General features: G+C 42.6%; 1 protein-coding gene across 1 annotated transcript in view; it reads right to left on the reverse strand.

Moving 5' to 3' along the window:
• Positions 1–27,120, reverse strand: part of LOC126470462 (microtubule-associated protein futsch-like) — a 525,429-nt gene that overhangs the window by 450,279 nt on the left and 48,030 nt on the right. Inside the window, exon 2 of the mRNA XM_050098320.1 lies at positions 23,418–23,621. Within this exon, the coding sequence (XP_049954277.1) occupies positions 23,418–23,621 (204 nt within the window). The remainder of the gene's footprint in view (positions 1–23,417; positions 23,622–27,120) is intronic.

The raw sequence follows: 27,120 nt of genomic DNA on the forward strand, positions 1-27,120 counted from the left end.
GATGTATTTATGCACACCATGTGTATGTTGGTAACCACGTATGTGGAAACATGTGGCATACAGATATTTACATCAGCAAAGTTCGAGACAACACTCCCAGGTGTATTTGTTCAAGAAATGGCAGCATGAGAAGAATAGTGGAAGAGAACTGTATGCTAATTTCAGAAAGGAAGAGGAAAAAGTGACTAGAAAGGGAGGAGGAAGTACTTTTACATGTACTGTTGGGAGATAACATGTGACTTGCAAAACTACATGTTGTGGAGAAATACATTGTGTGTATTACCATAAGTAATAATATATAACAGAATGGTTGCAAATCTTCCCACTGATAATGTGTGACAGATTGCTTCAGAACCCTCCACTGATCATTTCTACAAGAATTGTGTCTTTGTGCTGTGCAGGTGTCACCTTCACCAACATTCTCAGATCCTGCCACATAGAAATATTTCAGGTCCACAAAACTTGTAATTTATGGCATCATTTAAAGTGTAACTGGCACATTTGTTTGATGTATCTTAAAGGGTAATACACATTTAAAAAAAATACCAAGCTTCAAGGTTAAATTATAATATTTATTGTAGTTTTGTGATGGATTACAAATCTTTGGCTTTTGTACAAAAAAATAGAAGCATTCTGGTGCAAAAGAGGTATGTTGCAATCAGGGCAATACCAGCTTGCTTCTTTCCTACTTATTTTGCCAGTTAATTGTCTCATCTTCTTGAAACCAATCTTGGAAACCCATGTTGGCTACTGCTTTGCCAGGAGATAAATCTGTAAAAAAACAATGTTAAGATAAACAAGACAGAATTAAATTGTATTTACAGAAGAAGTATCTGTAGCAACAATATTAGCGATGAAAAATTGAAGCAGATTCCAGCTTACCTGAATACGAACCTTCTTCAGACAATTCCTAGTCAGAAATTCTCCGTCCTCATCCGGAATCACCAAATTCTTCCTCTACAGCAGGCTGTTCCAATGCTGGTTCACTGAGCATGGGCACCCATGTGTGCCTCTCAATTTGCCCTCAGGCAGGCACAAGTTTGGTACGCAACCCATCAGGCAGTCCTTTGACACCACACAATCACATTGTGTGCTCCACTGGGTGCACACCTGACTAATGGCATCACAGGATTTATTAATACTTCACACTTAGTGGTGAACATAGCTATAGTGATGATGTCTCTAAACATCCTGTTGCCCTTCTCCCTTAGTTGGGAAGAACAGTTCTTATTTATTGTAAAGGATGGGTTGCCTCAGTGTGCCATTAGATGCTTAGTACAATATGCTGCATCACTACATGTCCCTTCACGCCGGGCAGTTTGTCAAGGTTGACAGAGCTGCAAGAAAGCAACCTGTTGCCACACTGAAAGGGCAAAGTACAACAGGTAATTTTGAGTCAGCAAAACATCATAACATAGACTTTCTGCATGTTCTTCACGTGTGTCAGTTTCAATTTTTACATACATTTTATGCAATTGATTTTAGACAGCTGATGAGGAGCAGCATTCTGATAATGCACCTATGTTGCATTAAGAGCAAGGTACAAAGTTGCACACATTTTTGCAAGGAGTGGCATATTTTCAATGGAGCCTCTGTTCAAATCCTGTTTGTTAGCTGTCACAGAGTGCTTAACACCAGGAGAGGTAAGAAAATTTGAAGGAGTTTGCCTCTCCAAACAAACAGTTTCTTGTTGGATTCGAGATATGGATGTAGAGGATTGAAGGAGAAAGGTCAGACTTTCATTGCTTATTCATTAGCACTCAATGAAACCACCAACTAACAGACTATGCACAGCCTGCAACATTTTTGCAGGGTGCTGACTATGAAGTACAGGTTTTGAGAAACTATTAGATGTTATGCCTACAGATTACACAACCATAGATCATGAAATATTCAATGTAGTGTGTGAATTCACTTAAAACACATTTGCTGTGGGACAGGCTCTGTTCTGTGGCAACAGATGGAGCTCCGCACATGGTTGCAAGTCAGAATGGATTTGTCTCGTATGGAAAAAAAAAAAAAAGAAAAAAAAAAAGAAAGACCAAATTTGGGAAAGACTTATCAAGTACACACTGTTTTATCCACTAGGAAGCCCTATGCACAGAAAGTGTGCAATATAGCGAAGTCATGAAGGTCATTATACAATGTGTGAATTTTGTAAGGCACCATGGTATCAGTCACTACCAGCTCCAAGAAGTTTTAAAAGACTCCGCAGCAGCATAATGATGATAGGCAATGAAAACCTCGTAACTCCATTTTGTTAAATTTTACAGGAGAAGCAAAAATAGCTTCTTAAAAAATACATAAAGTAATACAGATAGTGTTGTTACATTTGTAATTATATAATACAAGCCTAGTTATTGACAGTTTGGAGAAATCCATGCACTTCCAAATCTGTCTTTGATAATGCAGTCACTGGCTATTGGAATTATGAAGTTTTCATTGCCTACCATTGATATGGTGATGTACTCTATCATTGTGTAGTACAATGGCTTAGAGGAAGCAAGGTTTTTTTTTTGTTTTTTTGCTTTTTGGGAGGAAATCACCATATTTATGGAAATGAAAGGAGAAAGACAGCCAGCACTCGGTAATGACAAATGGGTTGCAGACAGTCTTTCTTACTGATATCACAGGACACTTAATTCACTTAAATTGTCATTTCAAGGAAATTATATGCTTATTCCTAGCCTGTATGACAAAATTCGTGCATTCATGGACAAACTATGTCTGTCTGAAAGGCAGCTCATGAAAGCCTTATGTTTTGCATCACTACCATTACCTCCAGACTCATGTTTTGCAGTTTATCAACAAAATATTGTGCTACTCTGACAATCATACTAAACCAGGTTTAGAGACCTATGTAACCTGAAAAATGAATTCAAAGTGATCAGCAAGCCATTTTCTGCTGCACCTGACACTGTGCCTTCAGAGATGCAGTTATAACTCATTAATTTGCAAAACTGCACTGTCCTCAAGAAGAGATATTACAGTACAACCAATTTGTTAAGATGGTACCCTAATGCTCATGCAGAAGAGTTTCCACAGCTACACACAAATGCAGCTAACATTATTTCTATGTTTGGCTCTATGTATTGTTGTGAACAGCTGTTTTCCGTTATGAAGAGAATAAAAACTGCAGAAAGGTCCCAGCTCCATAAACCAACACTGAAAAGCAGTCTGCGTCTTGCCACAGCAAGGGACCTCACTCCAATTTTTTCGATTCTTGTAATAAAAAAGAAATGTCTTGTTTCACAAATGTAATAGAATTTTACTATTTTTCACTCGGGCTGAATTTCTCTGTTTACAGATCCTGTTACAATGCATTACTTAGTCATACTCTCCAAATAACCAGTTCTATTATGTACCCATTTTCCCATCCCTGTAAGTGTGCAGCAGACTTCCTTGCTGCACGCATGTGCAGTTTCTGCATCAGGCACGTGCACTGGAGCAACCTGCTCCAGAGCTTTCAAAGTTTCTTGCCCACTCAAGAAATGTGAACATTCGTAGCAGAATTACAACACCTAGCAATGCTTAATGACTATACAAGGGAATCTCACAATTCATGCACACAACAGCTCAGTCAGTTGTGACAGCAGCTCCTACATTCACTACGATTCTTTTGAAATACATTTAGAAACCGACAACAGAAGGTAGCACCTGGCAATGGACAGGTAGTGAAATGTCTGTACATTGTTCTCATATGGCACCAGTTTTCAAGCAACAGATTGATTGTGCAGTGCGAACATCATAGCCCAATATATACTTGGGCAAGGTATTTTGAATACTGTGTTGTGGCTCAAGTTGTGCTCAGGCTTGGTCATGAAAGTGTTAGGCAGGTGAAATGGAATCTCGACTCTGGTGGTGTTTTTCGAATTATATTTAATCACTGATAATATTGTTTTATTTCACTCTATTTTGTGTGTGACTAATGTAAGTGTCTGATAATGAGAGTCTATGAGTAGTGGAGGTATTCTCTCTGTGTGATATTGTTGTGTCAGTTCATGAAGTACTGGAATGGTGGCATCACCAACATCACTGCTAAGTCATCAAGTGCAAGTAAATGGTTCACTGGAATAACAAGATGGCAGCTCATGTGACATCATGAGTTAACAAGTGCTCCACAACATGGCCCTGCAGTGCTACCAGTTCTTGATAGACTGTGATATGAACTGACAACTCAGCAGTGTGCAAAAGGCACTGCTGAACTACTCACACATGATGCTCTGCAATATGAGCTGCCAATCCAAGTGAGTGTGGAATGTTCTGGTCCGGTCCGTTTGTGATACAACACAACAGAGTGCCACTACATGTGGCCCTGGAGTCTGTGTGCTTGTAACCACAACCACATGGACTAAACACCACTATGGCACCTCATTTATGAAGCAAGTGCCAGTTAGTATCTTAACAAAGCAGAACATCCATGAGTAAAGGGAAAGATTAAAATAAAATAGTGTGATGTAAACTGTGTTCACATACAGTTCCTATTTTTTTTTTATTTATATAGAAACTTTTTTTAACACATGCGAACTGTGTGCCACAAACTTATCTTTGCCCATTCTGCATTTTCTCATTTCTCATACTAATAATCTTAACATTTACTTGAATGGGTTTAAAAATTATTGCACCTTATGTGTACACTCAATACATTTGATAATTTCCCCAAGTGCCTGACATTCTGATAATGTTATGGACTTGCATCACATTAGTCTTGCCACGTGGCTATATAATTATTTGATCTGTTGCTCATAATGGCAATATTTAATGATTAGTGTCAGTAGACACACTTCATATCATGATGAGTTTCTTTAGGAATACAGACCACACTTGAGAAGCATTTTCTTCTCTTTTACGAAAAGTCATTTGAAAAATTGGTTGACAAAACAATTTTGATGTCACATTAGTAGATATTCCTGAACCACATCAAACGAGTAACAATATTTCTTGAGATTATAAGTACGTAATTATATTTGCTGTTGTAGACATAAGTTTAGTTCTTCTTAGGAACCTGTGTAATGTGACTGACAGATGTTTACATCCATTTTGTTTCCTGTATTTTCTATGTGGTAACCAAGTTCTAAAAATTTTGTTTGTTTTCTTCACTTGCATTTCTTCCCTTAAACATCACATTCTGTCACTTGTATTACTTTTGCATTTGTTTCCTGAAGCTGTATTCTTATGTACTTTTGAACATAGACATAATGAGTGTTATTTTTATAGCTCATAATCTGGATACACCCAAAAAATGTCTGCAAGACTGTAACCGAGCAATGTGGATGAAGGAATGAAGGAAGTGTGGATGACATTAATCCCGAAAATTTAAACTGATTTTCACATATCCAATCGAGAGCTCGTTTGTGAAAAGCTTCTGGAATTCTGCAGAAAGTTTTGTAACTTTTTTAGACACTGTTGTAATGGGAGATGAGCCACAGGTTTTCAAATACGGTCCTGAGAAAAATAGAAAGCTGAATGGCATATCTCACTGCCACCATACCATAAAAAGGCATTCCTGAGCAGATCAAATGTGAAGGAAATGCTCATTGTCTTTCTCAGTGCTAATAGTATCATCATTCACCACGAGTTTCAACCTGCTGAACAAACCGTCAATGCTGCGTTTTATGTGGAACTGCTCAAAGATAAAAAACTGACCACGTATCACTCATTCTTGGAAACACCACCAAGACAATGCATACAGCCACACCACCTTCTTAGCAAAATATTATCTGGTCACAAACTGTGATGTTACATGACTCCTAATACAGCCCCCACCTTGCTCCAGTGAACATTTGTGTTTCCCCTGCTCAAGACACTCTTGAAAATACACCATTTTGAGACAGTGAACAACGTGAAATCTGATGTTATGTGCACACTACAGTATTATGTGCACGCTACAAGGCATTCCATCCCATGATTTCAAGGATGCCTACAAAGCATGGAGACTGTATTGACACAGGAGGCTCCTATTTTAAAAAATTCTGGTTCATTTTACAGTTATGATTCGTAACATGCAGATGTGATTAGATACCTAAGTTTTGATGTAACTGGGATGAAACTGCACCCACTTTGACATTATTTTCCATTTAATTACTCATTCCATGTTAGTTTTATATACCTAAAATTTCTATATGAAGAAATTCAGTGTTGTGGCACATAGGACTTTTCATCTATGTGTAGCACAAGCTGGTTTTTGTACACGAGCAAGTGGAATAATAAACAATAGTTTTTGTGATTCATCATTACTTGATGTCAATTATACAATGTCCATATTATAATATGCTACTGAAGGAATACATATGAGCTACTGAAGGAATACATATGATTGGCTGATTGGGAAAACAGATTTGGCGAGGAGTAATATAGCACTGTCGCTAAAACCTTTGTGGCAGTGTTACAAAGTCTTGTAGATCTCCATCAATAAAGGTACATATTCATTCATGGACAGTTATAAATCTTTCAAATTTTTTTTTTATTTCGCACCTCTCAGCTTCATTTGGTGCATGATTTTTTCCATGTAATTCTTTGTTTCATTTGTACAATTTAGACTCAAATTTTACAAAACTTAACAGACTTTGCACTTGCCCACATCTGAGCTTCTTCCCATCCTTCATTTAACTAAAAATTCACAGACTTTTCTTTATGACAGAAAACTACTGCAGTTCATGATTTTTGTATCAGGCTGTTTCATAGCACAATTATCATGCTTCAACAGAATTTTTCTGAATAATCAGCATTATTTCTAACATTTCCACAATTTCTAGTGAAATGTCAAGAACATTCACATGCTTGAAATGTTCTCAGTCACAGCACTGGATCATTTAGTCTAATTTCCACAAGGCAGTTGCTCATCGTCTTCAGGTGTCACTGTGGCAAGCTGTTGTGGCACAACTATTTATTCAGTGGTCCACTAGGAAAGTGCAGGCATCCACGAGGCAGGGCTATATCATCATTACAGAGGACACTGTCATCCAGAAGTCATGCAATTCATGTAAATAACAGGCCGCTGATTTGTGTATGGGTTATGGTGCCCGATAGTGCCCCAGTTGGTTCCATAGGATTTATATCAGGGGAATTTGGTTGCTGAGACATCAACATGAGTCCACCATAAAGCTCCCCAAACCACTGTAGCATGCTTCTGGCTAGAAGACATGGACGATTATACTGTTGAATGATGACATCACTGTCGGGAAATACATCAAGCGTGGAGGGATGCAGGTGGTTTGCAGCTATCAGCATGTCTTCAATTACTACCATGCGAGAATTTTCCCATAGTATAACACCGCTCCCACCAGCCAGCGTCCATGGTGCTGCAAGTTTCAGGCTGCCATTCACTTGGACGATGGTGTTTTTGGAGATGACAATTGACCTACTATAGCAAAACTCTGATTCACCCAAAGAGCTGACACGTCTCCATTGATCAACAGTCAAATCCCGATGGTCCCATGCCTGCTGCAATCATAATTGATGACGTCGTTGGGTCATCATGTGAGCACATAGTAGTGGTCTGCTGTTGAGCTCCATGTCCAACAAAGTGTGATGAACGGTGTGGTCCAAACCACTTGTGCGTGCACCAGCATTGTGCTCTTTTGGCACAGGTGTCACAGATAATCATATTCTGTGAAGTGTCATGGACGTCCAACCAGTGATAGTTTCATTGTCCTCCTACCTCTTTCCATAGGTGCTCACAACAGTAGTATGTGAACATTTTACCAACTTCACTGTTTGTGGGATACTTGCTCAGTCTGTGTAGAAATAACCTTCTATTTGTCAAAGTCAGTCATCTCAATAGATTTCCCCATTTGCAGCCCACACCTTCACTACAGTGATCTCCTGTCCATGTCTGCTTCGCTTACGTAGTTCTCTTAGCATGTCACATGTCCACAATGCCACTAGGTGGCTTCCAACATCGAGGTGGGCAGAGGTCATAATGTTTTAGCTTATCAGTCTATCTCCTACACTGTATAGTTCCAAAGCACTTGTCCCTGATAGCATCCTGGTTGAAGTCAGTCTCAGGACAATGCCTAACATTTAAACTTCTCTGTGTGCAATATATAACTGGTGCTTGTGGGTTGGTAAATTTTTCCGTGAGAAAGTGGCAGAAGTTGTGAACATTTAGAAACACTCTAGCAAGGGCACTGTGAATCCAAAATCTTATCATCCAATATGATTCCTGGACGTTGGCCCTGTATTTTCGGATGTCAATATGAAACCATTGCTCACCATCCAGCAGCCCACTGCTGCCATGCAGGGATCAGTAGTCTATGTAGATCCAGCAGGCTTGATGCAGAAGAAAGAGGTAAATATGCAATTCATAATTTAACATACTGGAGTGCCAAAACAATATTTCAAATCACCCCTTTGAAGTTCAAATATCTTCTACTAAAATACAACAGGGTGTATACGTGGACAAGAAAAAAAAAATCCTGGATTTCACTGGATTTCCCAATTACAATTGCCTGGTGAAACGTCATCGTGGTGCCTGGTGTAAGGAGGAGAAATGCGTACCATCACGTTTCCGACTTTGATAAAAGTCGGATTGTAGCCAATCACAATTGCGGTTTATCATATCGCAACATTACTGCTTGCATTGGTCGAGATCCAATGACTGTTAGCAGAATATGGAATCAGTGGCTTCAGGAGGGTAATACGGAACACTGTGCTGGATCCCACCAGCCTCGTATCACGAGCAGTCGAGATGACAGGCATCTTATCCGCATGGTCGTAATGGATCGTGTAGCCACGTCCCAATCCCTGAGTCAACAGGTGGGGACGTTTGCAAGACAGCAACCATCTGCACAAACAGTTCGATGATGTTTGCAGCATCATGGACTATCAGCTCTGAGACCATGGCTGCTGTTACCCTTGACGCTGCATCACAGACAGGAGCACCTGCGATGGTGTACTCGACAAACCTGGATGCACAATGGCAAAACGTCATTTTTTCGGATGAATCCAGGTTCTGTTTACAGCATCATGATGGTCACATCCGTGTTTGGTGACATCGCGGTGAACGCACATTGGAAGTGTGTACTCGTCATCGCCATACTGTCGTATCACCCGGCGTGATGGTATGGGGTGCCATTCGTTACACGTCTCTGTCACCCGTTGTTCACATTGATGGCACTTTGAACAGTGGATGTTGCATTTCAGATGTGTTACACCCCTTGGCTCTACCCTTCATTCGATCCCTGCGAAACCCTACATTTCAGCAGGATAATGCACGACAACATGTTGCAGGTCCTGAGTGGTACTTTCTGGATACAGAAAATGTTCGACTGCTGCCCTGGCCAGCACATTCGCCAGATTTCTCACCAATTGAAAACGTCTGGTCAATGGCGGCCGAGCAACTGGCTCGTCACAATATGCCAGTCACTACTCTTGATGAACTGTGGTATCATGTTGAAGCTGCATGGGCAGCTGTACCTGTACACACCATCCAAGCTCTGTTTGACTCAACGCCCAGGCGTATGAAGGCCGTTATTACAGCCAGAGGTGGTTGTTCTGGGTACTGATTTCTCAGGATCTATGCACCCAAATTGCGCAAAAATGTAATCACATGTCAGTTCTAGTATAATATATTTGTCCAATGAATATCCGTTTATCATCTGCATTTCTTCTTGGTGTAGCAATTTTAATGGCCAGTAGTGTACTATTTCTTTGAACACTGACTGTCAATATCTCAAAGTTTCAGTGAAACACTTTGTTTTCGAATAATTTCCTTTGACAGTAATGAAGTCTCACTACCATTTGTAAATATAGATATCTCTAGAAATTTTGTAATATGAAGGATTAGCAAGGCACCAAGTAATTGATACTGGCTGCCTTAATTCTTGTCTTGACAGCCTGAGACTGGCTCTTATGCTTTACAGGAGGCTACTGAAACTGGAATTTGTTCAACTTTTTCTGGCATTCTGTCCATAATGTGTTTATTTTTACATTAACTAGTGAATGAACACAGTTATTTGTACATAGGTACATAGAACTTCAGTTTAAGAGAAGCCTAAAGGATTTATTAGTGGTCAAATCCTTCCACTCTATTGATGAATTTCTCAGTAGAACCAACTCGTGTGTGTGTGTGTGTGTGTGTGTGTGTGTGTGTGTGTGTGTGTGTGTGTGTGTGTGAGTAGTAGTAGTAGTAGTAACAATAATAATAATAATAATAATAATAATAATAAAAAGGATGATCATTCCACTTGGGACCTGTTTAAGGTGCATTACCTATTTTGTTTTAGTTGTAAATATTTGTCATGTACTATGGCTTTGTTGCTCTTGAACAGTCTCTCTCACAACAGCATACTGACTAAAAATTCACAGCTCCATTCCTTATACATCTGACAAATTACATTCTCACTCACGACTACTTCCCCTGTAATGGGAGGATATATAAACAAAACCTAGTAATGATTATACGTATCCACACGGCACCCTCCTATGCCAACCAGTTTATAGGCCTATAAAGGTGTTCCAAGTCATGCCAACATTACAACCCTATGGCTGGTTCTGGTTCACTGATGGTATCACCATGATCTGGACCCAGAGCTAAGAAACACTATCCTCATTAACAGACAGCCTAGGTCAATATGCAGCATTCATGGACATTAAACTAGTTGGTTGGTTTGTGTGGGTGGAAGGGACCAGACTACAAAGGCCATTGGTCCCTTATTCCACGACCATGAAACGCCCACAAAGAAGAAAAACAAGCAACAGAGACAACAAGGGATGACACAGAACAAGAAAGACCTACACAAAGACCAGAAAAGAGGAATCAAAAAAACACGCGGAGTGTAACAGTGGTTGGCCGACAGTGGAAACAAAAAAGGAAAAGCCAACCACCAAGAGACACACTAAAAACCCCGACCTAAAACCGTAGACCAAAGGCCAGACTCAACACAAAAAGAGAGAGAAACCCTCAAATTGAGTGATACATGCTCCCTGCGCGAATAAAACCCAAAACAAAGCCTGCCATTGCAGTGTCAGCCCTTAAAAGTGCAGGGAGCATAACAGGAAGCGCAAACATCTGCCTGAGTGCAGTTAAAAGCGGACAGTCCAAAAAAATGTGGACCACTATCAACACTGAACCACAGCAACAGAGAGATGGGTCCTCGCAGCGCAATAAATAACCATGCGTCAGCCAGGTGTGGTCAATGCGATGCCGGCAGAGAACAGCAGAATCCTTGCAAAAGGCCTGCAAGGAGGAGCACCACACACCGGTAGTCCCCTTGATGACCCGAAGTTTGTTGGGTAAGGCATGGTGTGCCATTCATCACTCCTGGTACCAAGGACCTTTTGCCAATCTCCAGGGCTGGTGCATCACAGCCCGTTTGGCCAGTGTATCAACTCATTCATTACTCGGGATGCAGACATGACCTGGGGTCCACACAAAGACCGCGGAGCGGCTGCAGCGTGCAAGAGTATGGACGGACTCCTGGATAGCCATCACCAGACGAGAATGAGGAAAACACTGGTCGATAGCTGTTCAGGGGGGGGGGGGGGGGGGGGGGGGGGGGCACTTCAGATGACAAAGGACTCACCTGAGCAGGAGCAGATATTCTCTATGGCGCGAGAGATGGCTACCTGCTCTGCAGTGAATAGACTGCAACCAGCCAGCAATTAGCATTGTTCAGAATTATCCCCAAGAGCAATAGCATAACCAACTTGACCAGCAACTATCGAACCTTTGGTGTAGACCACGTCAGAGCCGTGAAACGTGGTAAGGATGGAAAGAAAGTGGCGGTGGAAGGTCTCAGGAGGGACTGAGTCCTTCGGGCCCTGTGCCAAATCCAGCCGAAGGTATGGGCGGGGCACACAGCATGGGGGTATACTTATATTGGCCCAGAAAAGAGGTGGAAGAGGGAAAAACTCAAGCCCCGAGAGAACAGCCCGGACACGAACTGCGACTGTAGAGCCTGACCGGGGCCGCCTTCTGGAAGATGGACGACCAAGTTGGGGATTAGGAGACTATAATTTGGATGCCCGGGCAAGCTACAAACATATGCACCATAAGCAGCCAGTAGTCATTGGCAAAGGATCCACAATGGAGGGACATCAGCCTCCACAAGTATGCTGTTTACAGGGCTTATGCGGGAAGCTCCAGTTGCGAGTCGGATCCCGCAGTGAAGTACGGGGTCAAGCAGCCGCAAAACGGAAAGCAACGCCAAACCGTAAGGCAGGCTCCCATAATCGAGATGGGACTGAATCAACACCTGATACAGTTGTAGAGGGGTAGACCAATCGGCACCCCAGCTGGTGTGACTCAAGCAATGAAGAGTGTTAAGATGGCACCAGTACATGCTTTTAAGGTGCCGAATATGAGGAAACCAAGTCAACCGGCTATCAAAAATCAGTCCCAAAAACCAATGTGTCTCCACCACAGCAAGAGATTCGCTGTCAAAATAAAGCCATGGCTCAGGGTGAACAGTGTGATGCCAGCAGAAATGCACGACGCAAGTCTTGGTGGCCAAAAACTGGAAGCTGAATGATACGGTCGAAGACTGCGCCTCGCGGATAGCGCTCTGCAGCTGCCGTTCAGCAACCGCAGCACCAATGGAGCTATAGTACAGGCAAAAGTCATCAGCATACAAAGAAGCCAATACGGACATTCCCACAGCTGCAGCGAACCCATTGAGAGCAACTAAAAAGAGGCACACACTTAAGACAGACCCTTGCGGGACCCCATTCTCCTGAACTCGGGAGTAACTATGGAAGAGACAAACGTGCACGTGGAAGGAACAAAGTGACAAAAAATTTTGAATAAAAATTGGGAGCGGGTCCCTAAGACCCCATGCATGAAGCGTGGTGAGGATGTGATGTCACCATGTTGTATCATATGCCTTCCGCACGTCAAAAAAGATGGCAACCAGATGCAGTCGGCAGGCAAATGCTGAACGGATGGCAAACACCAGGCAGACCAGATTATCTATGGCAGAGTGGCCCTTACGGAACCCACCCTGGGACGGAGCCAGAAGGCGCTGAGGCTCAAGTAGCCAACTCAATCTCCGGCTCATCATTCGTTCGAGCAACTTGCACGGAACGTTATTGAGGCTAATGGGGCAGTAGCTGTCCACCTCCAGTGGGCTCTTGCCAGGTTTCAACACAGGGATGACAATGCTTTCCTGCCATTGTGATGGGAACTCACCATCAACCCAGATACAGTTGAAAAGTTCTAGGAGGCACTGCTGGCAGTTCACCGAGAGGTGTTTGAGCATCTGATAGTGGATGCGATCTGGCCTGGGAGCCGTATCAGGGCAAGCGGCTAGGGCACTTTGGAATTCCCACTCACTGAATGGAGCATTGTACGATTCAGGATGGCGGGTATGGAATGAAAGGCTCAACGTTCCAACCACTCTTTCAGGGAGTGAAAGGCCAGCGGGTAATTCGTAGAAGTGGAATTCTGAGCATAATACTCCACTAAGAGTTCCCAATTATGTCAGAGCCAGTACAGACTGCTCCATACATGGGAAGCCCAGGGATGTTGACGGGGGTCTGAAATCCATAGAGCCACCTAATCTTGTTCCAAAAGAGCAATGGAGACGTACAGAGGCCAATGGTGGAGACATACCTTTACCAGCACTCCTGCTTACATCAGCTAGTAAGGCATGGGGCTTGGGCACGGAGCCACTTAAATTCAGTTAGGTGGTCCAGTGATGGGCACTGCTTATGACGTTGGAGGGCCTGCCTGCAATCGCAAATCACCTCAGTGATCTCTGGTGACCACCAAGGCACAGTCCTCCACCGAGGGGGCCCAGAAAAACAGGGAATTGCAGATTCCGCTGCAGACACAATTCTGGTGGTGACCGTGTGAACCACCACATCAATGGCATCATGAGAAAGAGGCTCAATAGTTGCAATGGAGGCGAACGGGTCCCAGTCAACCTTATTCAAAGCCCATGTCAGGAGGCGCCCAGGTGAGTGAAGCTAGGGCAGTGACAGAAAGATTGGAAAGTGGTCACTACGGGATAAGTAGTCATGCACACTCCATTGGACAAACGGTAGAAGGCCAGGCTTGCAGATCTAAAGGTCAATGGCTGAGTATGTGCCATGCATCACACTGAAATGTGCAGAGGCACCATCATTTAAAAGAGAAAGGTCGAGCTGTGCCAACAGTTGCTCAGTGACAATGCCTCGGCCTGTTGCCACCAATCCACCCCACAAATGGTTATGGGCATTGAAGTCGCCCAGCAACAGAAAAGGTGGCAGCAGTTGGGCTATCAGCGTGGGCCAATACATGGTGTGGGACATCACTGTCTGGTGGAAGACTGATAGTGCAGATGGTAACAGCCTGTGACATCCACACCCTAACAGCGACAGCCCCTAAAGGCATGTGGAGAGGTACACGCTCGCTGTAAAGAGAGTTAAGGATGTAGACGCAGACTCCACCACTCTCATAAGCTGCCCGATTCTCAAAATAATCCCGATAGCCATGGAGGGCGGGGGTTTGTAACGACAGAAACCAAGTTTCCTGGAGAGCAATGCAAATGAAAGGGTGAAGGCTGATAAGTTGTCGGAGCTCAGCAAGGTGGTGGCAAAAATTGCTGCAATTCAACTGGAGAATGACATTGTTCACAGCCAAAAAAGGCGTGAAGGGACCGAGGAGACAGATTATGCCACAGACGTAGAGCTTGTAGGTAGCAGTGGTGTTGGCGCCACCGCAATTTCCTTGTTCTTAGAGGTCTTCAGTTTCGATTTCTCGTGCTGTTCCTTGGGTTGCTCTAGTGGGGAGGGCTTCTTTGATTCAGTCTCCTGGACTGAAGAGGAGCGTGAAGTCCTACGACCAGCTACCTGAGGCTTCTTCAGCCACTGGTGTGTCTGCTTTGCCGCTGATAGGAACCTGGGAAGGGAGTGACCCAAAGGACGCCTAACTAGCATGAGAAGCCAAAGAAGACTTACACTTCTCCGGCTTGGAAGTGGGGACTGATGTCCTCGATGGTTGACGGGTGCTGCTCTCGAGGTAGGTGGTGCGGGAGCAACACGGAGGGAAGTGCCCCCCACCATCAAGGGGGCAGGTGTGGTCTTACGACTCTGAAAGATGACTATGATCGGTGCAACAGATGGGGCTGTAACAGTAGTGATAGCAGCGGCATACGATGATGTCATGCCCATGGGACGGAGCCTTCCAAATTTCCTTTTAGCCTCAGTGTAGGTCAGTCGGTCCAGGGTCTTGTATTCCATTATTTTCCTTTCCTTCTGTAGAATGCTACAGTCCAGCAAGCAAGGGGAATGGTGCTCTCCACAGTTGACACAGATGGGAGGCGGGGAACATGGAGTATTGGGATGGGATGGACGACCACAATCTTGACATATGAGGCTGGAAGCACAGCGGGAAGACATATGGCCAAACTTCCAACACTTAAAGCACCGCATCGGGAGAGGGATTTATGGCTTGACATCACAGCAGTAGAGCATCACCTTCACCTTCTCGTGTAATGTGTCACCCTCAAAGGCCAAGATGAAGGCACCGGTGGCAAACTGATTATCCCTCGGACCCTGGTGGACCCGCCGGACAAAATGGACACCTCGTCGCTCTAAGTTGGCGCGCACCTCGTCATCGGACTGTAAAAGAAGATCCCTGTGGAAGATAGTCCCCTGGACCATATTTAAGCTTTTATGGGGTGTGATAGTAACAGAAGCATTCCCCAGCTTGTTACAAGCGAGTAATGCCCATGACTGGGCAGAGGATTCTGTTTTTATCAAGACTGACCCGGACCACATTTTAGACAAGCCCTCCACCTCCCCAAACTTGTCCTCTAAATGCTCTACAAAGATCTGAGGCTTCATGGACACAAAGTAATCTCCATCAGCTCTCATACATGCTAGGTATTGGGACGAATAAGCTTCGCTGCCATTCTTAGCCTTTAGTTCCTCCCAAGGGGTGGCCAGGGATGGAAACGATTTGGGTTCATATGTGTTTGCATTAAATTGAGCCCTGGAATGCTTAGAGACTGCTGGCGGCTGGCCACCAGCAAGAGATGTGCCACGCTTCATTGCTTGTCATCTGCCCTGATGCCACCCACTCCGACCAAGAGCCCTCCCCACAGGCGCCACCCTGCCGCAGCAAGGGCCACCTGGCAGGATGACCATTGCTGGGAGTCCCAATGCCCCAGGGAGATAGGCAACTACTCCTTGGCATACGTGGGGAGTTAATGGTGCAGGCATCAGCAGAGCAATCCCTGTGTTGTCAGAGGGCTACAATCAACGGGGTACATGGGGGGCCCACAACGAACTGGCTACTGTGCTGGGTATCAGGTGCAAAGAAGTCCATGGTCGGCGGCAGTGCAGAAAGCGACACAGCATAGTGGATGGTGGAAACTGGGCCCAGTAATGTATCCTAGCCCAAGAGATGGAGAGTGAGCGGGACTGCAATGTGACAATGAGAGAGCAGGCGAAAGATCTCAATGCACGATGGACACGATGCACCATGTAATGCGCCCTTCCCCAATTGTCTAGCTCTTCGGAAAAAACTTGGAAGTATGGAGGTCGAACCCTACAGGGGACCATCACATAAAGGCCGAAATGTGTGAAACTTCTTTTAGTCGCCACTTACGACACGCAGGAATACCAGACATTAAAAGTCCTCCACTCCAATGCCTCCATGAAGGTCAATATAAATGAAGCCCACTAAACATCAACAGTACTTTCACTCTGATAGCTGCCATCCACTGTACACTACAAATTCTTTGCAATGCAGTCTAGGCACCACTCAACAGCCTATCTGTAGCGACACACAATGCCTGGCCAGTATGCTGGTCTTTCTGAGGCCTTCACAGACAACTCTCCCAAAACATATTAACACATGCAACCAATCCTATGACCACCCTGGTAAACTAGTTGCAAAGGAGCACTTCCTCTCCCCCTCCACATTACCCAGCATCAGCATCAAATGGAACAATTTAACGAAACTGTTCACCAGGGCTTCATGTCAGGAAATGAGGAATATCTTACCCACAACCATTCCCACCCCTAAAAATGGCATTCTTCTGCCTATTAAATCTATGAAATACTCTGGTAGATCTTAATGCCACTGCCATTCTCAAAACCTCGCCAAATGGGTCATACATCTGTGAAAGAATCATGTGCAAGACCTGCTCTGTCCACCCAGCACATACCATGCCATTCCTGCCACAGACATACACTACGCTATCAGAGGAAGAGTGATATGAAAAGCAGTCATGTCATATGCCATCTCCACAGTGACCTTTGCACAGCCTTTTACATGAGCATGGTCACCAACCAGCTGTTTCACAAAAAGTTCCATCTGGGTATGCCCTCTCCTCCCTCCTGTCCCTCCCCCCCCCCCCCCCCTTCCTCATATCAGTTTTCTGAGCTACACAGATGGGAACTGTCCTTGAAACACATCCTCAAATAGTCATTCCTCCTGGCCTCAATCTCTGCTAGCCCCCGCACATGCACGCACCTCCACCCTCACCCCCATTAACCTCACTTCACTCATATTGATATATGCTACCCAATAGAGTGAACTTTCATTTATTTATTGCCAGAATAGTATCAAGTGCACGTATTCATCTTCAACAGTATCTGCCTTACGAAAGACAATAGCTTTCGAAACACATTTATCTACAGTGTTTCAAATGAATCATGTGACTGCTATTTTTTCATATAATTTAACTTCTGATACATAAACTCATTTATTAACATGTGCCAAAGATGTTTGTCAATAACACACATAGTCAGCATATAAATTTGGAGTTTGTTTATTTGTCAGTGGCAACATGCTTTCCATCCAGAAATCATTCACTTCGTTAACTAACAGATTATGCAATTTAACTAAATTACATTATCTGTGTTAATGGAATGTCTAAGCAAAAGAATGTCTCCACATTGAAGGTTTGAAGAACAATGCTGAAGTTTTTTGGAAGCTTTTTTTCCCCAAGGTTCATCTATTCAATCAAAATAATGTCTGTATGTCTCATCGTACGTGTGACGATTTCTATTTCTTCTTTCTTAGCAGATTGTAGTATTGACAGGCATTTTCTTATGCCACTGGCTGTGTATTTTTGTTCTCTTAGGTGTGAGCTAAATGCAGATAGCTAGTTGAACAAGAGTATCTGGACAAATAGAAGGAAGATTGGGTTTAATGTCCCATTGACATCGAGGTCATTAGAGACAGAACACAAACTCTGATTATGTCAAGGATGGGGAATGAAATCAGCCATACCCTTTCAAAGGAACCGTCCCAGTATTTGCCTGGAACAATTTACAGAAATAATGGAAAACTTACATTGGGAGGGCTGGATAGGATTTAAACCATCATACAAATACGAGTCCAGGGTGCTAACTGCTGTGCCACCTTGCTCTGTTAAGAGAGGTGGACCAATCAGTATGAATGATGGTGGGGAATATTGTGTTGTCTGTGGAGAAGTAGAAACAGTAGAACATATCGGCCAGCACGCCTAAGTGACTTCCAACATGGACTAGTCATTGGATGTCACCTGTGTTTAAAAAAAAAAAAAAATCCATCAGTAACATTTCAACCATTCTAAAGCTGCACAAGTTGACTGTTGGTGATACGATTGTGAAGTGAGAATGTTGAGGATCAACTACAACTAAACCAAGACCAGACCAATCTCATGTACTGGTAGATAGAAACCATTCAGCTTTGCACGGAGTGGCTGTAAACAATCACATGAAATCAGTAGACGGACTCACTCATGACTAACGAAGTGCTAGCAGCAGTCCAGCCAGCACAATGACTGTGTGTAGGGAGTTAAAGAGGATGGCACACGATAGTCGAGGAGAGTGATTTCAAATAATGAATCACATTACACCTAATGGTAGTCCGATGAAAGGGTTTGGGTTTGGTGAATGCCTGGAAAACATTACCTGCCACCACATGTAGTGCTAACAGTGAAGTACGGAGGAGGAGGAGGAGGAGGAGGAGATGATTGGTGTGGATGCACAACTGCAACATCTTTAGCATTCATATTAAATACAATGTGGATAAGGGACACAAAATTATTTACGCTTTGTGCTCCAGCTACTCATAAAAATTGTGAGTACTGATGATCAGACCATTATGTCATTTTTTAAAATGCTACAGGCATAGTTGTGTTTAACACATCTGACAGGGTAATACACACTAAAAGATGCCAAATTTAAATGTTTATTTTTCTTATTAGTTTAGCTCTTTGACATAATAAAAATTTAACAATAATTGTGACAGAAAGTACAATCATCCTTCCAAAAAGCAGTGAGAGGTTAGTTCTTTATTTTGCACACAACTGGATTTTGCCTGAAGTAGTCTGAAGCATTCTGCCATACACAGAGGTACATTACAATCACGGCAATACGAGCTTGTTTTTTTTCCTGTTTATTTTGCCATAAAACTGTCTCATCTTCTCCAAAAAATCTTGGAAACCCATGCTGGATGCTGCTTTGTCTTGAAAATCCTCCGTAAAAAAAAAGAAAAAAGAAAAAGATTAAGACAAATAAAATACAATTGAAATCCATTTACGGCAGCAGTATATGTAGCAACAATATTAGTGATGAAAAATTGTAGCAAACTGCAGCTTACATGAATATGAATCTTCTTCAGGCTGATCCCATCTTGATGTTTCTCCCTCTGATGCAAAATCATTGAATTCTTCCTCTTGAGCTTCCAAAACTTCTTGCTCACTCAAATGTGACATATTTGTAGACAAACTATAGCAAACTGCAAAAACTAATAAGTAAATACATGAAATTCACAATGATGCGGGCACGCAATGGCTATCAGTTGTGATAGCAGCTCTTAGAATCACTACTTCCTCTTTCAAATAAATTACAGAAATTGACAACAGAAGGCAGCACCTGTCACAGGACAAATAGCAACACATCTGTAGATTACTCAGATATGAAAGCAGTCCAGGTTTCAAATGATAGGTGGCTCCTGCATCATGAAAACTGGAGCACGAGATATGTGTGGTGTCACCGCCAGACACCACACTTGCTAGGTGGTAGCTTAAATCGGCCGCGGTCCATTTAGTACATGTCGGACCCGCGTGTCGCCACTGTGTGATCGCAGACCGAGCGCCACCACAAGGCAGGTCTCGAGATACGGACGAGCACTCGCCCCAGTTGTACAGACGACATTGCTAGCGACTACACGGACGAAGCATCGCTCATTAGCCGAGCAGATAGTTAGCATGCATTGCTCATTAGCCGAGCAGACAGTTAGAATAGCCTTCAGCTAAGTCCATGGCTACGACCTAGCAAGGCGCCATTTGTAACATTGCATGTACCTCAAGATAGAGTCTCACTTGTATCACCAAGAACGTTGTAAACCAAAGGACTATATAAAAAGTTAAGTGTTCTAGTAGCTACATACTTTTCTTTATAACATTAATAAGTATCCTGTTTCAGACCTCTATCAAGCCTACTTATGTTTACGCGTGCCTTTCGGCTACTTCAGTGTGGCGTAGCTGTCTTGTTACGCCACAACAATATGCTCCTTTGTTGTGGCTCAAGTTACGCTTGGGCTTGGTCACCGAAGTGTTATACACCAGAAATATCTAGAAACAGGTGCTCAAAGAGATTAGAGAGGATGTCGCTGACACAACAGCAAAATTAGCATGGTGAGAGGAAGGAACCTTCAAAAACCCCATTCATATAAATTCCTGAGGATGAAATTTAAAACTTCTATTACAGGCCTTCTCTGCATCAAAAAATATACCCAGGAGGTGATAACAGCACCAGAGAGCCTGTTGCATGGGTGCCTCCAGGAGAGCAATGTTATCAAAGGTAGAGTGATACTTCCTCAACCCACAAAGAGAGTGACTCAGGACCTGCCTGGATTCTAAGATCATCAACTTCAAGGCCTTGTACACCCAGCTAATGAGGGCAACACTACAATAACTAACAAGGTATGTGTGATTCTTCGCGGGTTTTAAAAGTTGTATTCAAACTGCTTCTCGCCACAAGTTGGGAAAATGAACTGACGCCCAACTGACGTTAAAAAGGAGGATTTCTAGGTTTTGCCCTGTTTGCTGCTCTGACATACTTTGGACCAAGAATTGCAGGATGAGCTGGGATTCCAAAACCACTCACCAGTGATGCAAATGCCTGTAACAGGAAAATGGGATGCCAAAGTCATGAAGCCTGGACTATGGAACAATGGAAGAATGTCATTTGATTGGATGAGTCTTCTTTTATACTGTTTCCAACTCCTGGATGAGTTTAGGTGCCAAGAGTGAAACACTGAGGATTTGGTGATTATTTGGGCAGCCATATAATGGTATTCCATGGGCTCCATGGTTACTCTGCAAGGTCACATTACAGCCAAGAATTAAGTGACCATCCTGGCTGATATCATCTGTCCCACGGTACAGTGATTGTTACCCAATGGTAACGCTGTGTTCCTAGACAACAGGGACTATGTTCACATTACCCGCATTGTCCGGAACTGGTTTTGTAAGCACTAGGATGAATCGTCCCAGCCACCAGTACCAGATTTTAATATTATTGAGGATTTGTGGTCTACTTTGGAAAAAAGGAGAAGGGTGCATGATCGCTAGACAACTGTACCATCATTACCTGAAACATACACTATTTTGCAGAAAGAATGGTATAAGGTACATCATACAGGAGTTGAATTTATCAATTCAGAGACAACGGAATGCTCTTTTGCATGCTAACAGTTTTCCTACACCTTATTAGGTACAGTAATGTATTGCATTTGTGGTGTTCACATTTTTTTTCATCACCCCTGTATGTACAAGTGAAAATATCAAGGCACTGGAAGTACTATTTGTGCAAAACATCAGAAATAACTGCCTCAGAGATAGAAGCATATGAGTGCACACATCTGCAGGCCAGAGAGCAGATGAAGACACACCACCATCCTACTACGTACATTTTCAGCAAGAGGTGCCTCCTCCACGCACAAGTAACTCCTCACCTGTCTCATGCTTTGAGAGGACAGTAATGGAATGAATAATTTCTTATAGCTAAGTAGAAATGAAATCCTGTAACAGTAATGTGGGATTATCCTAGTTGTTCTTATACCACTCCTAATGTCAGTAATACTTTCTTTCTCTGGTTTTGTTAGTAGTATGTATGTGATAGTTCATGAAATGACTAACTTCATACTGATTGCTGATGGCAATAGTATATCTGATTCTTACAGAAACATTTTATCTGTAAATATGTTCATGACCTATACATCTGTACATCACGTACACATCCGATTTCAGTACAGTTTGTTACAAGATTGATATCACTCATTTAAATCTATCATTCTTCACTTTTCAATAAACATTTTACTTTTCACCAAAAACTTAATACTCTGAAACCTATTTGTATATAAAATTTGTGTGTTCCAGAAAGTTTCAATATTAAGACATCATTCTTTCCGAAACTCAGTGCCTCAGTTTAGTGGCCCTGATTTTTCTCTTTCAAAAAATGTATAATTTCACTAAAATAACCTGTTAGTTTATTAAATATTTCACTTTCTACAGACTTTTTGGCAAACTTTGGGAATCCACATGCACATTAAAACTGCTCTCCCATAAGACTGTACCGATGATTTTGCTATTTGCTGGTTATACATGTCTTAATTAAATGAACATACTTCTCTACCACATCTTTGTCCCTTTTAACCGACCAGTCTTTTATGTTAATATCTAAAATGGAATAATTCAGAATTTTACCAATTTGTAATTGCTATAATATGCATGTCTATAAGTAGGTGTACCACGCAAAGCCTCAGTCAGTCTGCGGCTGGTGTTCATTAATATAATCACTAAATCAGTCCATCAGTATTTGGTAGCTATGTGTGTATTTTAGAAACTGCAAGTTAACTTTGCTGCATTGAATTTTACACACTGAAAAACTCAAGACAGCAAAGTTAACATGTATCTTGTAAAATATATTCACCCTGTCAATTGTTGTCTTAAAAAAGTTCAAAATGTACAATTACTATGTGACAGTCCCGTAAAGTTCCTATTGAGTCTCCAACATGCACAGATATTTTGTTCCTTATTGCTGTATGTGAAAAGAATGAGTTTGTTTAACTTAATGAGTATGCAAAAATATAATTTACAAAGCTGATCACTGAATTACACTGTGTGTTAATAAATGTGAAGAGAAATAAAAACCAAACTCCACATTATTGTGTATATCTTTTAATAACAGTTTATCATAGTCATCAACAACAGGATGATGATTAAAGCATAAATTCCAAGAGATTTATGAAACAGAGGCATAGGGGGCAGGACAGCGAGTTACAATCCATAAGAGTAAAAGTGAAATGGCTAAAAACATAATGTACACCAATAAGATTGACAATAATAAAACAAGGTGAGGGTATCAAGCCAGTTAGTGGGTGGGTGCACTTGAGTGAAAGCATTTGATTTTCTACATTCAGGATGAGCAGACAGCAGTAAATATGTACAAGCCTTCTATTCATTAGATTATTAATCCAAAAAATGTACCTTTCTTTTTCTTGTCCTGTTTGCCACAGATGACCCTTTAACTGTTGGAGAAGATGGGGAGGATTTCACTTTCTTCTGACGAGAGCTAGACTCCTTCAATGTATCCTGAGATGGTGAAACCTCTTTCTCCTTGACAGGCAGGTCAAATCTAACTCTGCGAGGCCTTAAGGTTTTCCGCGGCAGTGTTTTAGGTGTCACCGATTCCTGCATAGGTAAGTATATGAACAGATCAGATACATGTTAAGCTTGAAAACAAGCTCACATTCAAGAACATCATAACAAAAAGCAAAAGAACTTTAACACCCATGTTATAATGAAAAATACACGCATGCATTAGCTGAATCAGACGCAACATGTTGCCCACTCAATCCACCTACTATGGGATGAATCCCTATAAATTCTATGGCAAATTTGTCCAAAACTGTAGGTACAGGCACTCAACAATGGGACTATCAGCATCTGTAGCAAAATAATTGAAGATAAATGTGGTTTAAATGTCTAAAATACTAAAACAGGAGTACACAAAAAGTCTGCAACACTGACAGAGAGGTGTGTGACTGCCTAATTAATAACAAAAAAAGGATAAGCCATCCCTGTAATGACATTAAAAATGGACAAAATAGTTCATGGATGAACAGACAAGCATCAGTGTCCAATGAACACCGCATTTCAGCAAAGCATACTGATGAACTGGATGCCAAGGAGCTGGCGCTGACCTTGTAACTCCTATGCCTCCTGCTCCTCCCTCCTACCTGGTGTTCTGTACGAGGTCCACACCCAAGTGAGGGCATGCATCCAGTATCTCTTTCACACTCTTCCTGCCACCAAGTCGTTCTGTCTAAGATCTGCACACAGAGACGCACGCAGGTGGCATCCCTGCTGTTGCTCTGCCCAGCTCCGAAATCATTTCATCATAGGATATCTCCTCCGTCTTCTTAATCAAACTCAGTGTGGGTTTCCAGGTCTTATTAAGGATCACGACTGATCAGCGGCTCACTTTCTCAAATCTCAATTGATTTTTAACTACACAGTCCCAGAAGACATCTGTTTCAGAACGTTAGTACAGTCATAATACATTTCATGTAATTCTGATAGGCAATGTTCCGTGACTGTCAAATTTATAGGCTGCTGAAGTCTGGTGTGTCATTGGTTTTCTTGACAATGATCTATGACAGTATGCACCATTTGGCTTATATAAGTTATGGCACATTGAAAGGGAGGTTTGATAAACAATAGATTTCTGTAGTTAGAGGTCGTCCTTTATGCTAACAAGCAAAGTCTGTATTTTAATGAGAGGTGGAAGACAGTTTCCACTTTATATTTCCAAATAATTTGTCCAATCTTCCCTACTACTGCACCACAAAATTGATTAATTGCAATATGCGAATCCTCCTAAGGTTCCTTTTATGTTTCCACTTGTTTTGAAATTAGTGCAGGATGCAGAGCTCTCTCAATTTGTCACTCTGTTTATCTCTTTTTCTGCAATACCATCCTCAGAAGTTTTTGGTTCAGACTCCCATTGTCAGGGAACATGAAAGTCACATGTACCTATGTTTTGAGCATACCACTCCTCCGTGCCTCGTAGTGGCAGCTGTGCAAATATAAATTTAGGTCACTGTTCATCTTCTTATGGTACACGCTGTAGCTCACATACTATGGTTCTGACACCAACTAACTTCTGGTGCTGTCTAATTACAGTATCTATTGATATTCAAGTAAGGGAGTCACTGATCAATCATGATAGTGATACCATCCTTAGTAAGGCCAAGGAACCTGTAAAGAGTCTGATTGAGAAGAGGAAAGAGAACTCACATAACAAACTGAATTCAGGAGCAGGCAAAGCAGCAGCAGCAGAGATGCCACCAGCATGTGTCCCAGTTTGCGAATCTTGGATGGTACGGCCTGGCTCTGGGAGGAGTGTGAGGACAAGATGCTCGAGGCACACCCGCACTTGGATGTGGGCCTCATACAGAATGCCAGGCAGGAGGGAGAAGAGGAGATATAAGACTGGTGCTAATTCCAAAGGCTTTCAATTCATCAGCACACCTGATGATGGCAAAGTGGTCATTTGTTGAAATATTGTACCCACTGGACACTGACATCCCACTGTTCAATATGAAGCACTTTGCCATGAATTACACGGGACAAAGTTGAAGAGACACACATTAAAAACCCTCAAATATTTTAGAAAACAAGTCAGACATGGCACAGAATCTTAAAAATTGTACCTCATTCATCTCATTATCAGCTATAGAGGGTACACTGGGTAACTAAGCTTCTGTCCTCTTGTCAGAATACAAAATATTGTCAGAATGCAAAATGTAGTCACAATAAATGTGACTTGATCTGAACACTGATCAGCCAGAACATTAAGACTACCTACCTAAAAGACGGTATGCCCACCTTTGGCACGAATAATAGCGGCGACACATCATGACATGTAAGCAGTGAGACCTTGGTAGGTCACAGGAGGGAGCTGGCCCTACATCTGCACACCCAACTCACCTAATTCCCATAAATTCCGGGGAGGGGAACAGTGAGCTCTGATGTCATGTTCAATCACATCCCCGATGTGTTTATCAGGTTCAGATCTGGACAGTTGGGGGCCCCGCACATCAATTGGAACTCGTCATTGTGTTCCTCAAATCACTCCATCACACTCCAGGCCTTCTGACAAGGAGCATTATCTCACTGAAAAATGCCACTTAAATCGGGAAACACGATCATCGTGAAAAGGTGTACAAGGTCTGCAGTGTATGATACTCCTTAGCCATCATGGTGCCTTGCACCAGCCCTACTGGACCCATAGGTGCCCACCTGAATGTTCCCCAGAGCAGAATGGAGCCGCTGCCAGCTTGTCTCTGTCCCACAGTACAGGTGTCAAGGAGCTGTTCCCCTTATGAGTGACAGATTCATGCCCTTCCACCAGCATGAGGAAGAAAGTATCAGGACTCGTCATACCATGCAACGCTCTGCCACTACGTCAATGTCCAGTGCCAATGGTCACAGGCCCATTTCTGTCTTAGTTGTCCACGTCATAGTGTTAATATTGGCACATGCATGTGTCATCGGCTACGGAGGCCCATTGTTAGGAGTGTTCAAAGAACTGAGTGTTCAGACACCTTTGTACTCTGCCCAGCATTAAAGTCTGATGTTAGTTCCACCAGTTCACTGCCTCTGTGCCATCACAATCTGCACTTGGTCAAATTCTGATAGATCATGCACCTCCCCCATTCTACACATGGAAAGTACACTCACTAATACTACATGCACCATGCGTGTGTCTGACTAGCAGTCATTCCTCACCATGTGATGATGTTATTGTCTGGATGGGTTTATATTGATAGCAGGTTAGTGGTCATAATGTTCTGGCTGATCAGCATATGCCACAAACACCACACATTGGATAGTCTTCTCACTGTGCCATACAACTGTGTCTAACTTGTAGGGGGCCATGCTGAAAAGTTATGTCTCTGATTTTTTCTGTGAAAACTCTTAAACCTTTTTAAATAAAACAAACTTTATTAACATTCTACATCTTTATTCTTTACGTCTACATATTTATTTCTCAACATAGGCACTATGGTGATGAACGCATTTCTCTGAATGAGTGAGAAGTTTGTTGATACAATCATTGTTGACTTTGACAGAGCCACAACCTCACTTCTGCTTGCATCACTCCATCACTATCAAAGTGAATGCC

The sequence above is a fragment of the Schistocerca serialis genome, chromosome 3 (genome assembly GCF_023864345.2).
Source record: "Schistocerca serialis cubense isolate TAMUIC-IGC-003099 chromosome 3, iqSchSeri2.2, whole genome shotgun sequence".
Taxonomy (NCBI): domain Eukaryota; kingdom Metazoa; phylum Arthropoda; class Insecta; order Orthoptera; family Acrididae; genus Schistocerca; species Schistocerca serialis.